The 19,478-nt window shown below is 41.9% G+C and overlaps 1 protein-coding gene across 1 annotated transcript in view; it reads right to left on the bottom strand.

The window, feature by feature from the left end:
- Nucleotides 1–4,571: 4,571 nt before the first annotated feature.
- C6 (complement C6) overlaps nt 4,572–19,478 on the bottom strand; it is a 28,606-nt gene continuing 13,699 nt past the window's right edge. The window contains exons 11-19 of the mRNA XM_085213611.1: nt 15,371–15,537; nt 14,920–15,145; nt 12,703–12,874; nt 11,598–11,706; nt 11,089–11,221; nt 9,930–10,121; nt 9,371–9,461; nt 8,233–8,474; nt 4,572–6,305 (exon numbers count right to left, since the gene is read on the bottom strand). Coding sequence (XP_085069737.1) covers nt 6,124–6,305; nt 8,233–8,474; nt 9,371–9,461; nt 9,930–10,121; nt 11,089–11,221; nt 11,598–11,706; nt 12,703–12,874; nt 14,920–15,145; nt 15,371–15,537 — 1,514 coding nt within the window. The 3' untranslated portion in view covers nt 4,572–6,123. The remainder of the gene's footprint in view (nt 6,306–8,232; nt 8,475–9,370; nt 9,462–9,929; nt 10,122–11,088; nt 11,222–11,597; nt 11,707–12,702; nt 12,875–14,919; nt 15,146–15,370; nt 15,538–19,478) is intronic.

The raw sequence follows: 19,478 nt of genomic DNA on the forward strand, positions 1-19,478 counted from the left end.
TAATGTACCACTGCCTGCAAGTGTGGTTCACATCTAATGAACATTTTAATGAACATTTTATTTTGGACCAGCAGTTAGTTTCAGGGCTTTTTTTTTTTTTTTTCCTTCAACCTAGTGCAGTAATAATCTCAGGGAATGGGAGCACCTCAATTTCCCCTTCTGCTCTTATCCCAAGTCTTCAGCTGTAGTTGTGCAGATACAGTGGGATCCAACTTGTTTTTTTTCAAAATACAGTTATCCCTTAAGTGCAAGTGAAGGCCAGCACGGCTTCACCAGGGGAAGGTCATGCTTAACCAATCTGGTGGCCTTCTATGATGGAGTGACAGCATTGATGGACAAGGGAAAGGCGACCGATGTCATTTCCCTGGACTTGAGCAAGGCCTTCAACATAGTCCCTCACCACATCCTTATCTCCAAATTGGAGGATATGGATTTGATGGGTGGACCATTTGATGGATAAGAAATTGGTTGCAAGGCCACAGACAGGGGTGGTCATCAATGGCTCTATGTCCAGGTGGAGGCTGGTAATGAGTGGCATTCCTCAGGGGTCTGTCTTGGGACCGGTGCTCTTTAACATCTTTATCAATGACATCGATGACGAAATTGAGTGCACTCTCAGCAAGTTTGCTGATGACACTAAGCTGAGTGGTGTGGCTGGCACGGTGGAAGGAAGGGATGCCATTCAGAGGGATCTCTACAGGCTAGAAAGGTGGGCCAGGTGAACCTAATGAGGTTCAACACAGCAAAGTGCAAGGTTTTGCAGTTGGGCCAGAGGAATCCCAGGCATCCATACAGACTGGAAGGAGCAGTCCTTGAGAGCAGCCCTGCAGAGAAGGACCTGGGGGTCTTGATGGATGAAAAGCTTACCGTGAGCCAGCAGTGTGCTCTTGCAGCTCAGAAAGCAAATGGTATCCTGGGCTCCATCAGAAGAGGGGTGGCCAGCAGGGACAGGGAGGTGATTGTCCCCCTCTACTCTGCTCTTGTGAGGCCCCATCTGGACTACTGTGTCCAGATCTTGAGCCCCCAGTACAAGAAAGACAGAGAGCTGTTGGAGAGGGTCCAGAGGAGATCCACAAAGATAATCAGGGGACTGGAGCACCTCCCCTCCAAAGACAGGCTGAGGGAGCTGGGCTTGTTCAGCCTGGAGAAAAGAAGGCTGCGGAGTGACCTCATTGCAGCCTTTCAATACCTGAAGGGAGCCTACAAACAGGAGAGGAATCAACTCTTTGAAAGGGTAGATAACAGCAGGACATGGGGAAGTGGTTTTTAAGTTGAGGGAGGGAAGATTTAGGTTGGATGTCAGGGGGAAGTTCTTTACAGAGAGAGTGGTGAGTGCTGGAACAGGCTGCTCAGAGAGGTTGTGGATGCCCCGTCCCTGAATGTGTTCAAGGCGAGATTGGATGGGGCCCTGGGAAGCCTGGTCTACTACTAAATGTGGAGGTTGGTGGCCCTGCCTGTAGTGGAACTGTTGGAGCTTGATGATGCTTGAGGTCCCTTCCAACCCTGGCCATTCTGTGATTCTGTGATTCTGTGAAAGACAGCAGTAGAAGGGATGCAACAAACCTTATCCATAGCTGCTCTTGTAGGTGGGGGGCATTAATGGACTCTGATGAGGTCAGTCATTCTCCTAGAGGAAGGTGGCTGGTGGCACATTCAGTCGTTCATGTCTGAACAGACTGTGCCAATGGCACCAATCCACTTACACGTTATGACCTCCATTATCCTGATTGTATTGCATCACAAATGTTAATCGTGAAAATTGGGAAAAAAATCAAATATTTTTAGTAAGTTCATATTTAAATAAATGATTGCTTATTTTGGTGTGCCTTTCATTTTTCTCCAGCTGAACTGATTTCCAGGAACAGTTCCTGTAATTTCTGCTGTTATTTGCAATTACCTCCCTGCGGACTAATGACCTGAAACTATAGCTTGGCTACTTTCCAGTGTCATATCAGAAGAACTTTCTGAGGCACAGATGAACAGTGAGTGGGTTGAGCAAACTGCAATTAATTTGATTTTTTCCCTGAGTAGTTTTTAACACATAAGTCATATTGATCAGGTCTAGAAGACAGCATCTGATGGGACCAATCTGTTTATTAGGGGCCTGAAATTCCTACTTGATGTCCCATTACCAGCAATCACTTGTGTATGATAGCTTTTGTACTTGATTTTTCTGAAAAGTAATATATTATTATGGGCGAAAGGCTCTGCTACCCTGAAGGTTATGGGAGCAACAAATTCTGAGAACAAAATGGGAGTCTCAGTTTTCCTCTCTACAATAATTTCTTGGTTTCCTTAAAGCTCATTTGTGTCCCATTAAAGACTTCTTGACTATTAACTTAGGTCATAACTGGCCTCTAAGCAGAAAAAAGTAAAGGCTTCATCTAAAGCAATGTACTTTTTGGATCAAGACCAAAGCACTTCCTTCTGAAAAGTGTGAGTAAAAATGGCTGTGATCTCCAAGATCAAACACCCAGTGCTGAAAATTAAACATTAGAATATAGATATAAGAAACACACACACACAGTTTTAAAAATAGAAGTATTCATGTTCATAGATATTCGTTAGATATCGATAGCATAAATACATTGCATGTGGCCTAGTCACTTCCATCTCACTTCACATTAAACCTTTGGGGACTAATTCGTCTGGCCTTTTTTCAGAAGTCACGTCCTCCAGGGGGTGGTTACTCCTGTCCCTTGACTAAACTGGCAGCCAAAGATCACAGAATCACAGAATCACAGAAACACCAAGGTTGGAAAAGACCTACCAGATGATCCAGTCCAACAATTCACCTATCACCAATAGTTCTCACCATAGTTCTAAACCATATCCCTCAACAAAAGTCCAAAAGTTCCTTGAACACCTCCAGGGTCGGTGACTCCACCACCTCCCTGGGCAGCCCATTCCAGTGCCTGACCACTCTTTCAGACAAGTAGTATTTCCTAATGTCCAGTCTAAATCTCCCCTGGCGCAGCTTGAAGCTACCTCTTTATCATTCTCTGCAAACACTTCACTTTGTCTACACGTATATTTTACGTATGTGTTAAGTAGTGACTGTCTTATTTTGCACCAACTCTTAAGAGGTACTTAGCTCTACATAACAGTTGAAGTAAAGACAGCATATTTAGTACAAGACATTTTTGCTCACTGAAGGAGAAATAGTAACTGAAATAATTATATAATGGCCCACTGTGAAAAGTTTGCCAGTTACTTCTGAAGCCAGTACCCACCCAATTTTTAACTCCATTGAAGCAAACTCTGAATTGTCCCCTTCTGAAGATACATAAGGGCAAACCTTAAATATATATATTCAGTTATTTTCTTTATTTAGTCAAATTTTACATTACAAAAACCTGGAACAGCATCTGCTAATTGTCCAGCCATCAAATCAAACCTCAGCTGTTGAGCCGTGGTAAGTGTATTCTACATACACTCAACATACAGTGGTAGAGAAGAATTAAATATGGAATGTTGTGTGGAAGTTCTTGCATTGGTGGAAATGCTCATTATATTCATTTTGAGTAATGCCTCTGCTCTGACATTAAGAATGAATAGATGATATTTTTTTCTGTGCAGTAGAGAAGCTGCATTACTGAGGCAGCTGTTCTTGAGAACTGGTAAGCTCCTTGTGACTCTAGTTACCCTGACAGATTCAGTTCAGGTGTTGCTTCATTTTTCCCAATTATAATTTATGACCCAAGGCAGTGATCCATCAAAACTAGATAATGTTACTTGGAGCTTACAGTGGCAAAGAAGGGCGGACATTTCTTGCCACCAGTGTACAGGAAATCTCTATCATTATCTAATATATGTTATCAATGTAGAAGAGAACTTACTCTAAGAAAAATATGAATGTTACAGGAAATATCCAAAAGCTGCAGTCTTCAATGTGAAGATTACAGACCTTATAGCAAAGCATAGCAATGAGTTTTAAGTCATTGCAAGTGCCATCTTCATCCTAATGAAACCAACGGCAGAACGCCCGCTAATTTCAGCAAACTGAAAATTTCCTCTGGATTCAGGTTATGGCTAAATCACCACCTTACTACTGAGTAGCACATGATGTCTCCATTCTGTCATAATGCTAAACTGTAAAACTGAAACTATGGGTGTTGTCCCCATCACCAGGAGAGAACAACACAAGTCTCCATGCGAATGCTTGCTATCAGATTACAGGTGTCAGAGAAATGGGTGCAGTCAGGTATGGTTTCCTTCTGTTTATCAGAAAATAACTTAATCTTGCAATTTGTTATGTTGAAAAGCATTGAGGAAAAAAAAATTCCTCCCATCACAACGAACACTGCCAGACAGTCATGCTGGAATCCGAATCTGATAATGAAAAGCCAGTATTGAGGTTGGAGGGCCAGAAGCAAGAAATCTTCAGTGCTTGTTGAGGGTGAGGAAGGCACACACACCATTCTGAGTGATTACTCTCATACAAAATCTGAACAGCAGTAAGAAATAAGGGTGAAAAACAGAAACCAGGGACAATGAAATTTGCAACACTCCGCCACACCATTGCCAGCATATCAGTATAAACCTTCGGTTGGACAAAAGAAAAACAGAAGTACAAGGGCAAAACTATTTTTTAATTAAAATCATTTTGACTACATTTTAATCAAGAAAATGTAATGTTTTATTGTATTTAGCTGAACAATTCATTGTTTCTTTTCCTTGAGCTCCATCCAGTTGATAGTAACTGCTGTTGATTTATGGAAATAGGCAGCATCCCAAATGTGTGGGTATGTGACCTCTTGGAGGAGAAACAATCATTTCATGTACAGCCCTCACCCTGCTACCACATGATTCTACCCATCCTCTGGCCAGCTGTGACATTTATACATTGGACACGTCATTCACAGATGGACACTTTTTTTGGACGCCTCTCCCCTGCTGTCCCCTGATTTTCATTGTTCATCTCACTGCTAGTGGAGGAAAGAAACTGTCAACTTTCCCCTACTTGGAAGGCAAGTTTCTAATCCTCCAGCTTGTAAAATCCTGAGCCTGAGGATCAAAACCAACAAACAAAACCAGAAAGCAGACTTTTCCTCCCTTCAGTTACACTGAGTAAAAAAACTCATGGTTTTGAAAGCTTCACTGAATCACTATGTATTTGTGATTTTCAGTATTTTGTATTGCTCCCTGAATTTGCATAGTGAGCGCCTATAGGAGTAGACTCCTTTGTAACTCTATGTCAGAAGAAATATGAAACGATATTCCCCTCAATGTAAGAAGGACATGGAGCTGTTGGAGCAGGTCCAGAGGAGGGCCAAGAGCACCCCCTCTAAGAGGACAGGCAGGGAGCCTTGGGGCTCTTCAGCCTGGAGAAGTGAAGGCTCCAAGGAGACCTTATAGTGGCCTTCCAGTACCAGAAGGAGGCCTACAGTAAAGCTGTGGAGGGACTTTTTATAAAGGCAGATAGCAACAGGATGAGGAGAAATGGTTTTAAACTGGGAGAGAGTAGATTTAGACTAGATATTAGGAAGATATTCTTTACTATGATGATGATGAGACACTGGAACAGGTCACCCAGTGAGGTTGTGGATGCTCCTTCCTTGGAAGCATTCAAGACCGGATAGGGCTGTGAGCAAATTGGTCTAGAGGGAGGTGTCCTTGCCTATAGCAAGGGTTTGGAAGTAGTTATTCTTAAAGGTCCCTTCCAAACCAAACCATTCTATGATTAATTCTATGATTCTATGTTGAAATCCAGTCTGCCCAGTGGGCTCTCAGCCAATAAGACAATCAGGGTGCAGACCAGTTACCAGAGAAGAGAGAGACCAACAAATGGCTGAAGAAAGGAAGAATCTTGTCCAACACCAGAGGGACCAGAAGCAGAGCTCTCCTTTCTCTTTTCCTATTTTCTCCCTTCTCTCCCTCTGTCCATGCAGAATTATTGACAACAATAGCAGTCCTCATATTCTTCCATCAAGTGATTTTCAAACTGAAATAAAAATCCCACTACCACTCTTCTTCCATTAAATTAGCTCATTTTTAAAATTATTATTATTATTGCATCCTTTTTGAGTTCATTCGTCCTTTTATAACCAGTTGAGTTTTCCCTATGGTGGTTTACCCCATTGTGGTGGGATGACAGTGGTGGCCACTGGGAGAGCCACTGATTTACCCCAGGCAGCTCCCCTCCTCCAGCACCTCCAGTCTGATGCCAGCACACTTCATGGCTGCCAGCACACAGTGACTGACTGTCTTCCTTCTCCCTGTTGACTCCATTCGGATGCAGTGAAGCTGGCTCTCTTCTCTGGGGCACTGGTAAGGCATTAGGCAGGAGCACTGCGTCTGTGATTCTGGCAATGAATGTGGAATTTTAGCTGCAAATTTTATGACTAAAAATTTGTTATCATTTTATAGTTTGACAATCTTTCAAAGGCAACAGGGAAAAACGCTACTGCAGGTTCACGATACCTTACATTATACCTAAGGTATATGATACCTTGCAGTCCAAAAGCTTAGTGCATGCACTAGGTAGCAGGACATTGGGAAGCAGAGACAGTAGGAGCTCTAAGTATCAGTTTTTGCAGCAACGACTACAGGAGCAGAAATGAAGTATCTAACTATTTTTATCAACTAGTTTACCTTGACCTTTCTTCTAAACAAAAATATATTAAGTTGACTTTCTGTTCGCAACTGGCTTTGCACACAATGTCGCTGTGAAATGGAGTCTTCAGGTCCGTATTGTGCCAGCTCCTATTTCATTACAGCTCCCTTTATGAATGCTAAACTACCTGCTGCTGGCCTGTGGTAAAACTCAGTCCTGCCAGTTATTTCATTACCTATTTCTGATCTAATCAGATTCTGACTCTTTATATTCTTTCCCAGAAATTCCCTGGGCAGGAAACTAAATTCCTGCCTCCTCTTTCTTAAAACAAATGAAAAAACATGCATTTTACTCAGTTTAGCTTCTTTTGCATGGTACTGCTGTATCTTCTGCCTCTATGTTGATGCAATCATGGACACAACTACTAATTAACTTCTATTTCCTAATTGTGCATAGTAATAGGCAAGAATATTTTTGAGGAGCTGGTGAGGAATTTCTTCCAGTTAAAACCTCTTGAGTACCACAATGAAAATTTAATGTCTTTTTCTCCCCATGACTCTTGCTCACTGAACAGGGCTCCTCTGTGGGTCTCTGAGATAAAAACACTGAGATGATGGCACTGAATCCAGACTTAATCCAGTTTCATGGTGGGAACAGAACTAGGCTTCTTAGGGGCTCTGGAATAAATAAGTTAAATGTTTTTTGAAATTATGGTCACCTACAGAGGAGCCCACCCTGCTGTGCCCCGTGAAGGGCACACCTGATCCTGGTCAGTGCTTCAGCCCCACTTGAAGCAATACCTCATGCAGTAGCTTTAAGCCACATCCTTCAAATCCTGTGCTGTATAAATCATCTTGCAAAGCAGAGGTTTTAAGATTGCTTCACACTGCTGTTTCTTTTTTTTTTTTTTTTTCCCCCCCGCAAGCAGATGAAGTGTGATTGGATCATATTTGTCTCTGGAAGCAAGCGGGGCAATGAGTGTGGCGTCCACTCAGCCTTCTCCTGGCAGGCGTATGATGTGCATGGAGCAAGCCAATACCTCAAACATTTACAGGAAATCCTACTGCTGTTATCACAGAGTTACAAAGTAAATAGCCAAGTTGCACACCAGTGTTTATAAAATAATCCTCTTAGGGATTGCACCATACAGTTTAGCTAGTTCATTAAAACTCTTAATAAACACAGCTTTCACATAGAGGTATTTGCACATTTTACCATCAAAATGCCATTAAGACTGATGGCCCCTGTCTTGCTAAGTAGTTTTATGATTAGTTTCATAATTTAATTATATGCTATAGAAGGTGTGTCCCAGATTTACTCCTGAAGTACAAGCAGGTGGTTACAGTAGATTTACAGGGAATTGGTGATAACATTTCTGGCTGCGTCTCTGTAATTAAAGATACAAATATTAATTCTCCCCAGACAGTTCCCTTAATCTTCAAATTTCTTTTGTCCCTTACTAATGGACTCCCCTAGGCCACTTTTGCCTAGGGGAGAAGACACATATCTGAGTGTAACACATGTTAGCAGGGACGCAGCACTGACCCCGCTTCCACATTCCTCTGACTGTAACTTGCTGAAGTGGACCACAATGCCTGTAAATCCCATTCTTACACAGTGAAAGAGCTAGCACATTTTAATTTCAGTGCCTGTGGACAGAGATAAAAAAGCCATACCTGGACATTCCTCCCAGTCATAGCAGGTGTCATAGCCACACGGCACTTTCTTCAAGCTTTTTGCAGAGAGCTTTGCCCTTTCAATAGCCCAGTGTAAGCTGGAACTACTGTGGCAAGAGCCAGCATGCAAGAAGTGAAATGACTGCTCTCCAAGGCACTTTTCAGCTGAAAACTGACAGCTGGGCTTCGTCACATGCTGTTCGGAAAGAGCATGGAGCACACAGATGTCTTCTGAGTAGTGGCTGCCCCAAGGAAAGAGAATAATTATTTTAACAGACTGTGATGCAAGTCCATACTTTAAAAACTCCAACAACATAAAATGAAAAACAGCAAATCCATGACAGGCTAGATATCTGTCTAAAGACCTAAGGCTGTCATAGCTATTGCAGCATCTGGTCCTTGAGAAGGCCCTAGTACAGCATAGTGCTGTGAGCTGAGGAAGCTTTGGTCCCAGACACGAGATACAAAGCCAAGGATGTGCTTGGACAAGGAAACAGGAGGTACTGTTATCTCCACAAGGCACAGGGCACTTCCAATGACCCTGTGTTGACCTGGCTCATACTCAAGCCACATTCATCTTTCTCATCTTCAGCCCTACACCACACCTCTACCCTGGCCAGCCATTTACTAAAAATTCTCTGGGATAATCCTCTATTCACTTGAAGGTTCGAAGGTCTGTGCAGGTCGTGTTCTGCTAAGAGACAGTAAGTCCAAGTCTTACATATTTTCTTATGCTCTCAATATTGAAATATATAGTGTACTTTGCACCATGTTCACCTGAAAAAAGTGGATGTCGAGTACAAGTAGTATTGTAAGGAGATTACTATGAAAGTGTAGAAGTTGAAGGGAAAAGGAAGGAAGAAGAGTCAGGAGTCAAGATGTCCAGTAGCAGATGACAATGGCACAAGATTAGAAGGATAGAGTGTGGTGTGCCATAATTAATTTTCATTTCATTTCATGGACTGTAAAGAGTCTATGAAATCTAAAATTTGGATGCAGGGGCATAACAGGTTAATTAGAGACCAGGAATCCTCAGATTGTTGTCTTTTGTTACTCTTTATTTTGTCTTCATAATGGACTCTCCATCTGCCATTGGGGAAACTGTGAATTTTCTTTTGCGAATGGTACTTTAACTTACCCACAGTCCTCTTCTGGATTCATACAAACACACTCAGACCCAACCTGTTTTTGTCCTAGATTGCAAAATCCTCTAATTTTAGTTTGCTCATCTGAAACAAGAGTGAGAGTTCTAGTAACTGGAAACAAAATTAGCAGAAATTACTTAGATTTCTACTGCCAGGGCTAGCTTGTATTTATTTCCGTTTGTCCTGCACCTCTTCATCAGGTGCAATGACTGGTTTTCCACAAGTATGGGTAGGTCTTTGCAAGAATCACTGGAAAAACTTGCATATGAAGTTTCAAAAGAATGAATTCTCCTGCTACATTTTCATGAAGCATTGTTAATACAGCTTTCTCCTCCCCGAGATTACAGTTTCAGTATTGCAATTTCATGATCAAAATGTGCAGAATGTTGCACTCAAAATTCTGATAATGAACATTATTTCAATAATTTAATGAACAGTTGTTATGCATCTGAAAACTAGTAATCCACTTTCTAGCTCTGTCTAGTTGTACTAAAACCATGCTGAGGATAACCAGGACTACAGGAATAGTAATGCACCTGCAGAGTTACTAACCTTTTTCACATGTAATAGACCTCAGAATAGAAGGAAACCAGGACAGGTCTTTTCCACAAGTATATTGTGTTTGACCAGTGACTACAAACCCAGCTCGACAGCTTAGCTTCACAGTTTCACCAATGTTGTAGTGTTGTTTAAATGGGGAAATTTCAACACTGTCAGATGTTGGTGGCCTCAGGCATAATGAGGCTGTATTAAAAAAAGGAAAGAATATAATTCTAGCTGTTTTCATGGTGTAGGGATATTTATAGCAAGACATAATGCTTCAGGTGAAGAGTCGTTAAGGCACATACAATAACACCAAACACTTGATTGACGTTCAAAAATAATATTTGTCATAATTAAGTCTAGATATTTTCAATGCATGTCAATGTTTTTTTAAAAGTAATTTTTGATCAATAACTAAATAACTACAATCCATTGCTAATGCATGCTAGTAAGAGTAATTTAATTTCAGTTTGTTAAAATATGAATGGTATTTACAGAATATTTTATTCTTGCTTTTGTAAATGAAGCTATTGACAAAACAATTAAAGTCAACGGCATTAAAGAACTTGGGAGTATAATAGGACATTTTTTTTATAGAATGAATAGTAAGTCAATAAAATTACACTGAGTTTTAACAAGTTATTGGAAACTCTCCTGTTAGCAAGACCAAGCCAGATCTCATCTATAGCTGTTGAACAGCCTTGTCCATAAGTAGTTTGTGGCATTCATTTCTTGTGGGGATTTTAGAGATATAATTAATTTAACATAAAAAATGGTAGTCAGATTCCTCCAAGAGCACTTTGTTCAGCTTAATCGTCAAACTTAAAGATTATTATTATAAATCTGAGTATAAGAGATGAGTACTTCTCTCAGAGATATTTAAAACTAGAAGAGAGAAAGACCTCATAAAACTGAGTGTTTTCTAAAACATTTAACATTGCAATATTCTTACAAAGCACACAGCAGCAGCACTTTGAAGTTCAAAGAGGAACAATGTAATGACTCAGTAGGTTTTTGCCATGCCTAGTGTGAATGCTTTAAGTACCTTATTAAAATGCTGTCTTTTCAGATATCATTACAGATTCTTTTGTTAAAACCTTTTTATAGTCTATTTTGTGTATTTTTCCATGATTTGTTTTGTTTCTGAGCAAAACTATTTTTTTCTTACGTTGGCATTCAATAGGTTGTTGTGTCCAAGTTTGATCAGGCAAACATCGAAGGAACTGATAGCCACTGAGGACATGACCGCTCACACAGGCAACTTCAGCTTCTTCTCCCACTGCATACTGGTTCTTTTCATTCTGCCAAAATAAAGCCCCCAAAAATAAAAAGACTATAAAAAATCTTGAATGAAAATAGACATTGTCAAATAAATCAGTGCTTAAAGTCCTGCAAAGTGCTTTTTCTTCTCTAAAACAAGAGTCATCCAGTCTCCTACAGAATATTTGTCCAGCTGCACTAAATAAAGCCATGGTTACAAAATATTCAATGACCAGTTTTGGATGAGTTTCACTTTGCCTTTGATTCACTTGCTCATGGATGCTGGTGAACTGGAGTCCCACAGCATGCTATATACAGCAACATTCTCACTAGCACACTTACTAGCTTGGGTATCAATCTAGCAAAGAGACTGTACTAGTATGTTTTCCTTCCGTCTCAATCATTTTTCATGCTCACCCTTATAAACCCATTTTCTGGTGGGTCTGGCCTGGAGCATCCAGTCTCAAGCTCACCAATCACAATATCCACCTCTCTTTTTGCTTCATCATCATTAATACAAGGAGCTCTGAAAAGTAAAAATTGATGGTAAGGATTCATCTTAAGCAGCTGTCAAAAAACAATGGCATAATGTCAAAAGTTTTGGTCAGGTATGCTTGGAGTATTTTCCTCCTCAAAAAAAAAAAAAAAAAAAAAAAAAAAGTGTTAAGAAGGCAGTTTGGTTAGGTTTATGAGTACTAATGTTGTGATACAGTAGGTTTTTGCCATGTCTAGTGTGAACACTTGAAATACCCCCTTAAAATGTTTATATGGTCATAACCCAGTCATTCTTATCAGTCAATGGTTATAGGAGGCTTGTTTCTATCAGTGTGCAGCTGTAAAGCCTAGTCTCTGAGGTAAGTAACAAAGAACCACATGGTCCATTGCTTTTCATCCTCTCTCTCCTATCAGCTCCAAAATCTTCTCTGCTGTCATTACAGCAAGGACAATGAAAATACTGGCTCATCTGTTCCTGCACGTAATTCTCAGCAGAAAAGTTGAACCTGTTCAAAATCATATTGTTAAAGATGCAAGAAACTGAGTCTCTTTTGGGGCTGGAATTATGATTTCAAGATGAAACCATGCAAAACTTGTATATTAGATGTAATCAAAGCAGGAATATGAAAGGCTTGTTAATTTCAGAGGAATTATCTCCAAGGCATTGAGCACAAACTTAAACCTTTAAGAGGATGTTGTACTAAAAAATAAAGAAACTGCCAGCTCCTGTGAGTGTAAGAAGATGACTTCTCCATAGCTCTGGCCAGGAAGCCATAAAAAAGTTTAAGAGATCTACAGACATACTTTAGGATGTAATTAATCAGCCATTTTCTAGGAATGAACAATGAGCAAATCTCAACTTGACGCAAGTTACAAAAATTTTCAAATATTTCCTTTTCTCAGCCCATACCACGTAAGTTCAGAAAGGGGAGCTGTCTGTCATTTCTCCTTGGTCACAAAGCCACTCTGGAGGGCTCTGTAACTCTGCCTTATGACTGAAGAGTCTTTTGATCAACCATCTTCTTACTTGTCCGTGAACACAGAGACATAACAGTCCTCCTCTTCTTCCCGTTCACCCTTGCAAGGTTTTCCACCATTCATTGGGGATGGATTGTTACACTCCCGGGTCCTTCTTCTCTTGAAAGAAGCATCACATGAGCTCCATTCAGACCAGCAACCCCAGCGACCATCTACAGCAACTGCAAGAAATAAAAGAAAGCCCGATTTTTTCGACAAATATCAGATATAGAACTTCTCAGTCAACATATGAGAGAGATGATGGTAAATTTTCAGAGCCATTTTCAGAGGATTTAAAATTGTTACTGTTAACAGAGTAGATTGTGAGGTTTCCCAAAGAGATAGTCAGGCAAATTTCAGATAGCTTCAGGAAAGGCCTTTCTTTCCAGTTTTGTTTGCAAGTCACATTTAAATCCAGAAGCAGTATATATTCTACTTCACACACAGATGTTTGCATTTTCATGGTATTGACAACCTTCTCAGATAACTCATGAAAGGATAAGCTATCAAATAAAATATGAACTCTAAAACTAAGTCTAAACACCAAATCTACTTCCCACACAAACTGAATTAAAATATCACTGTCTTTTCTCACCCACCAGGCTATTTGCCTATGCCACCACAAAGCATTGTATAAGAATTATTATTTACACACCATTTCTGTTCTTCATGAGGTACATTATCCACATCCATATCTTTATTTGCATATCTTATATTGTTTCTTTTTGAAGCACATAGTTGTTGAGATATTTTTTCTTTTAGCAAAACCAACATAATAATACACTATGTCTCTTCTATTTTCTACATGAATGCCAAATTCTTTTGAAAAAACTTCTTTTGTGTCAAATTATTCTTAATTTTTTTTCAGAATTATGACTTTGTTCCCTATCCTTAAGACATTTCAAATAGATTTTTCCTTCTACACTATAATTAACAACTCTTATATCCATTAGATATTTTATCTTAAGCAAAATAGGCCATAGGGAAACTAAGGAATGGATTTCTTAGTTTTTGCATCAATTATCTTTGGTCCTAATTTCGTCCTTTTTGCTAAACAACTTATTTCATACTATCTCATTAATGTAGCTTAGGGATTTTTTTTACCATGTCTTTTAATTTCTTTTAAATGCTATGCTTATCTGTATTATTTTCTATTAGTAGTTGCCCCTTTATTTTAATACCTTCTGATCACCACAGTGGGGTAGGAAGTTGCATGAATTTTGGAAGGGAAGATTACGTCATATTTATCTATGACTAAATTGACAGGATTTTTAGGTAAAAGTTATGATGCGAATTTATAATATCACAAGGTTTTGTTTTGTTTTCTTTTTTTAAAAAAATAATTGGTAAGAATGTAAAAGTTTAACACATTGAGGACCTGGCCCAGAGTTCAGCTTTGAACAGCCCTTCCCCACATGGCTGATGCTTCTCTGGCCAAGACTTCCTGAGGTCTTAGTGGGAAAGCATACAATCTACTGCTTATCCTAATATCTTGATAAATCCCAGCTATCTTGTGTTTAGTTGTCCAACAGATAACATTCTTGCAGAAATAAATTTTCCTGCCTAGGGAGTCTGAGCACTTTGAAAGATGTCTGAAAAAAACAGCCCAGCGAGGGGCAGGACAGGCTGTATCTGGACTAAATCTTCAATATTTCTGCAGTGGCCACAGCCCAGTTAGCAAGAGCTTTTCAGTTGTTCTTAAGGTAGGACTAAATACCACTGTGCTGAAAATTACTTTTTGATAGACACTGGAAAGAAGAGTGGAAGGCCAGGTTGGACGTGGCTCTGAGCAGTCTGGTCTAGTGCTTGGTGACCCTGCTCACAGCAGGTAGGTTGAAACTCGATGACCATCGTTTTCAACCCAGGCCATTCTATGGTTCTATGATTCTATGAGCTGCATGAAACATGTATATGTTACATTTATTAATTTATGCATAAAGTGATACATTTCTTGTGCTAATAAATGCATTTTTATATAAAATAAAAATATTTATGTTTATACACTCATAAATGAATTTATAAAATCATTCATTTTTTTATTTTTCACAGAAATTGCAGAGTTTTGTTCTCTAGAAAATACAGCAAATTTGATTTTCAAACAGTCTAAGAAGGGAACGATTACCTTCTCAGTTCTCCTGTATCACAGGAATTCCTGACCACAGCCTACTATGGGCTTTATAACAGGAGAACCCCATTTACACCATGGCAGTATCCGTATCACACTCACCTGACTCATAACCTGGAGCTCGGATCTCACAGTTTGTACCGTAGGTGCCAGCCTGGCACAAGCAGAGGCACTCTGTCCCAGAAAGCACAGGCCTGCCATTGTTGGGGCACGGGGCACACTGACATGGGTCAAACCTGCCTGCATATTCCTCCAAAGCCCTTCTGAGGTTGCGTCGCCTGGTCACGGCACAAGGCATGTTCTTCACCAGATCCACAATGGACGACACCTGGAAAACAGCCATTCAGTTAGCACTTACCTTCGGTTTAACTGTGTGCCATACTTTGCAGTGTAGATCCAACCAGGAAAGGCACGTAATTTTCTTTATATCTTTCCCAGATGTGTGTGCACACGTAATTCACCTCACATTCAACATCATCTGGATTTAAAGGGCAGGAATGCATAGCTGCTAGCTGTTGGGCATTAATCAATATTTTTCTTAACCTTCTCTTACCTCAAAGTCAATTACCACAGGATTGTCCTTGGTCGATTCCAGCCAGTTTGTAAAGATTGTGTTCCCCGGAAAAGCCCCCTTTTTCTCCCAGGCCAGAGCAGCAGCGTACTCTGATCTGCCACCTTTGACTAGTGAGACTGACCGTTCTGCTGACTCCAATATGGAACCTGAAGGGATTTCAGAACATCAGACAAAGGCCTTCAAAGACAACAATAGCATCATAAGGGAAACTTATGAGGAGGATAGAAAAAAATATACTAAGATATTGTAAAGTTACCCTTGGAAGAAATGAGTGTAAGCTCAGAAAAAAATAATTCCTATTCTGCTTAGTGATGTATCAATTTCCTAAAGAAGGCTGTGTGAGGCTGCTGCCATGGAGATATTCTCAACTACACAAGAGACTTGTGAAATTGTATGGGATACAGCAGGCTTCTCTAGAAGAAGAATGCACTGCAAGGCAGGATCTTTGGTCCCGGTTATAAATGCCTGTTGAGCTGGACTTGATCACAGAATGAGTGCAAAAGCAGTGGAGCTGAGGGTATATCTATTTTTAGTGATGCAGAACCCTTAACATTCTTTCAGAAATTGTGCCAACCTTCTGTGGTTTGAGATGCATTGGTGGGGGCTTCCTGATGTCTGTTCAAGATGAGGAAGATGGGAGGGGAATATCAGGGTACATTACATTGCCCAAATCTCTCAGCAGCTCTGAGCAACCTCTAAAGAAGATCAGGAAATCACAGGTTTCCCACTTCAGCAAGCCTGGCTCTAGCCGTGCTTGTCAGACCTATGACTACCAGAAAGAGCCAATGACTCTGGATCTCAAGTTACAGCACTCAAGAGCAGAGGATGAGAGTTCCTCTATCACAGTTTCGCAAGCAGGAGGATGTTTTTGATGCTTGCTTCAGTGAAACAGTGAAACATTTTCAACCCCAGGCAACACAAGGAGTTGTTCCCCAGGGGTTGCTACTGGGGCTTGTCCTGTTCAATGTCTTTATTTGTGACCGAAGTGGTATGGTTGATGCGGTGGAAGGAAGGGATGCCATTCAGAGGGACCTCAACAGGCTTGAAAGGTGGGCCAGGTGAACCTAAGATTCAACACAGCAAAGTGCAAGGTTTTGCAGTTGGGACTGAGGAATCCCAGGCATCCATACAGACTGGAAGGAGCAGTCCTTGAGAGCAGCCCTGCAGAGAAGGACCTGGGGGTCTTGATGGATGAAAAGCTTACCGTGAGCCAGCAGTGTGCTCTTGCAGCTCAGAAAGCAAATGGTATCCTGGGCTCCATCAGAAGAGGGGTGGCCAGCAGGGACAGGGAGGTGATTGTCCCCCTCTACTCTGCTCTTGTGAGGCCCCATCTGGACTACTGTGTCCAGATCTTGAGCCCCCAGTACAAGAAAGACAGAGAGCTGTTGGAGAGGGTCCAGAGGAGAGCCACTAAGATAAACAGAGGGCTGGAGCACCTTCCCTCCAAAGACAGGCTGAGGGAGCTGGGCTTGTTCAGCCTGGAGAAAAGAAGGCTGCGGAGTGACCTCATTGCAGCCTTTCAATACCTGAAGGGAGCCTACAAACAGGAGAGGAATCAACTCTTTGAAAGGGTAGATAACAGCAGGACATGGGGAAGTGGTTTTTAAGTTGAGGGAGGGAAGATTTAGGTTGGATGTCAGGGGGAAGTTCTTTACAGAGAGAGTGGTGAGTGCTGGAACAGGCTGCTCAGAGAGGTTGTGGATGCCCCGTCCCTGAATGTGTTCAAGGCGAGATTGGATGGGGCCCTGGGAAGCCTGGTCTACTACTAAATGATTGGTGACCCTGCCTGTGGTGGGACTGTTGGAGCTTGATGATGCTTGAGGTCCCTTCCAACCCTGGCCATTCTGTGATTCTGCAACCTGGACAAGGGGAATGAATCATAGAATCATAGAATGGCCTGGGTTGAAAAGAACCACAAAGATCATCTAGTTTCAGCCCCCTGCTGTGTGCATGGTCGCCAACCACCAGACCAGGCTGCCCAGAGCCACATCCAGCCTGGCCTTGAATGCCTCCAGGGATGGGGCATCCACAACCTCCTTGGGCAACCTGTTCCAGTGCGTCACCATTTCTGAGTGAAAAATTATCTCCTAATATCTAACCTAGATTTCACATCTTAGTATAAAACCATTCCCCCTTGTCACTGTCAACCCATGTAAACAGTCATTCCCCTCCTGTTTACATGCTCCATTCAAGTATTGGAAGGCCACAGTGAGGTCTCCACAGAGCCTTCTCTTCTCCAAGCTGAACAAGCCCAGTTCCCTCAACCTTTCTTCGTAGAAGAGGTGCTCCAGCCCTCTGATCATCCTAGTGGCCCTCCTCTGGACCTGCTCCAAGATGCAGTACTCCAGATGGGGCCTCATAAGAGCCGAATAGAGGGGGACAATCACCTCCCTCTCACTGCTGGCCACTCCTCTGTTAATGCAGCCCAGAACACAGTTGGCCTTCTGGGCTGCAAGCACACACTGCTGGCTCATGTCCAGCTTCTTGTCCACCAGGACCCCCAAGTCATTCTCCACAGGGCTGCTCTCAAGGAAATCTTCACCCAGTTTGTATAAATACCTGGGATTACTCTGGTCCAAGTGCAACACCTAGCACTTGGCCTTGTTGAACCTCATTAGGTTCTCACAGTCCCACTTCTCCAGCCTGTCCAGGTCCTTCTGGATAGCGTCTCTTCCCTTCAGTGTATGAACCACGCTGCTCAACTTGGAGACATCTGCAAACTTGCTGAGGGTGTACTCGATGCCACTGTCTATGACACTGATGAGGATACTGAGGAGCACTGGTCCCAAGACCAACTCCTGATGGACACCTCTTGTGATCGGCCTCCACCCTGAAACAGAACCACTGATCACAACCCTTTGGCTGGGTCCAGCCAACCGATTCTTAATCCACCATACAGTCCATCCTTCAAATCCACACCTCACCAATTGAGAGAGAAGGATGTGGTGGGGGACCATGTCAAAGGCTTTGCAGAAGTCCAGGAAGATGACATCCGTCACCCTTCCCCCATCTACCTATGCCATTACTCCATCATGGGAGACCACCAGATTCATGAAGCACGATCTGCTCTCAGTGAAGCTATGCTGACTATCTCAGATCACCTTGGATCACCTCACTGAGTACAGCCTCAGTAAGTTTGCAGACGACACCAAGTTGACAGGAAGTAATGATCTACCTGGGGGTAAGAAGGTCCTATAGAGGGATCTGGACAGGCTAGATAGCTGGCATGAAGCCAATGGGATGAAGTTCAACAACACTAAGTGCTGGATCTTGCACTTTGGCCACAACAACCCCAGGCAATGCTACAGGCTTGGGGCAGGGTGGCTGGAAGACTGTGTGGAAAAAATGGACCTGGGGGTGCTGGTCAAAGTTTGTCTGATCATGAACCATCAACCAAGAAGGCCAACAACATCTTGGCCAGCAGTGCTGCCAGCAGGAGCAGGGAAATGATTTCCCTCTGTACTCAGCCCTGGTGAGATCACATCTCAAGAACTATATTCAGTCTTGGCCCCTCACTACAAGAAAGGCATTGAGGCTTTGAAGCCTGTTCAGAAAAGGGCAACAAATCTGGTGAGGGGTCTGGAGCACAAATCTTAAAAGGAGAAACTGAAGGAACTGGGATTTTTTTATTCTGGAGGAGGCTCTTGGGAAACCTTATCACTCTCTACAGCCACTTCAAAGGAGGTTGTGGCGTGCTGGGGGTTAGCCTTTTTTCCCACTTAACTAGTGATAGGACTAGAGGGAGTAGCCTCAAGTTGTGCTGGGGAGATTCAGGTTGGATGTTAGGAAAAATTTTCTCTCCAAAAGAGCAGTTAGCATTTAGGCATTTAGCCATTTAGAATGGGCTGCCCAGGCAGGTGGTGGAGTCACTCTTCCTGAAGGTGTTCAAGAAATGTTTAGATGTTGTACTAATGGGCATAGTTTACTGGGAATTGTTGGTAGGAGGTGGATGGTTGGACTGGATAATCTCAAAGGTCTTTTCCAACCTTGTTGATTTTATGATTCCATTAACACTGGCTTCTCTGTCAGTGTTGGAAGAACACCTCTAGTGTTGGAAGAACTCCTCTAGCCAGAAAGCCCTGGTGTG

This window comes from Meleagris gallopavo, chromosome Z (genome assembly GCF_905368555.1).
Source record: "Meleagris gallopavo chromosome Z, MGAL_WU_HG_1.1, whole genome shotgun sequence".
NCBI classification, from domain to species: domain Eukaryota; kingdom Metazoa; phylum Chordata; class Aves; order Galliformes; family Phasianidae; genus Meleagris; species Meleagris gallopavo.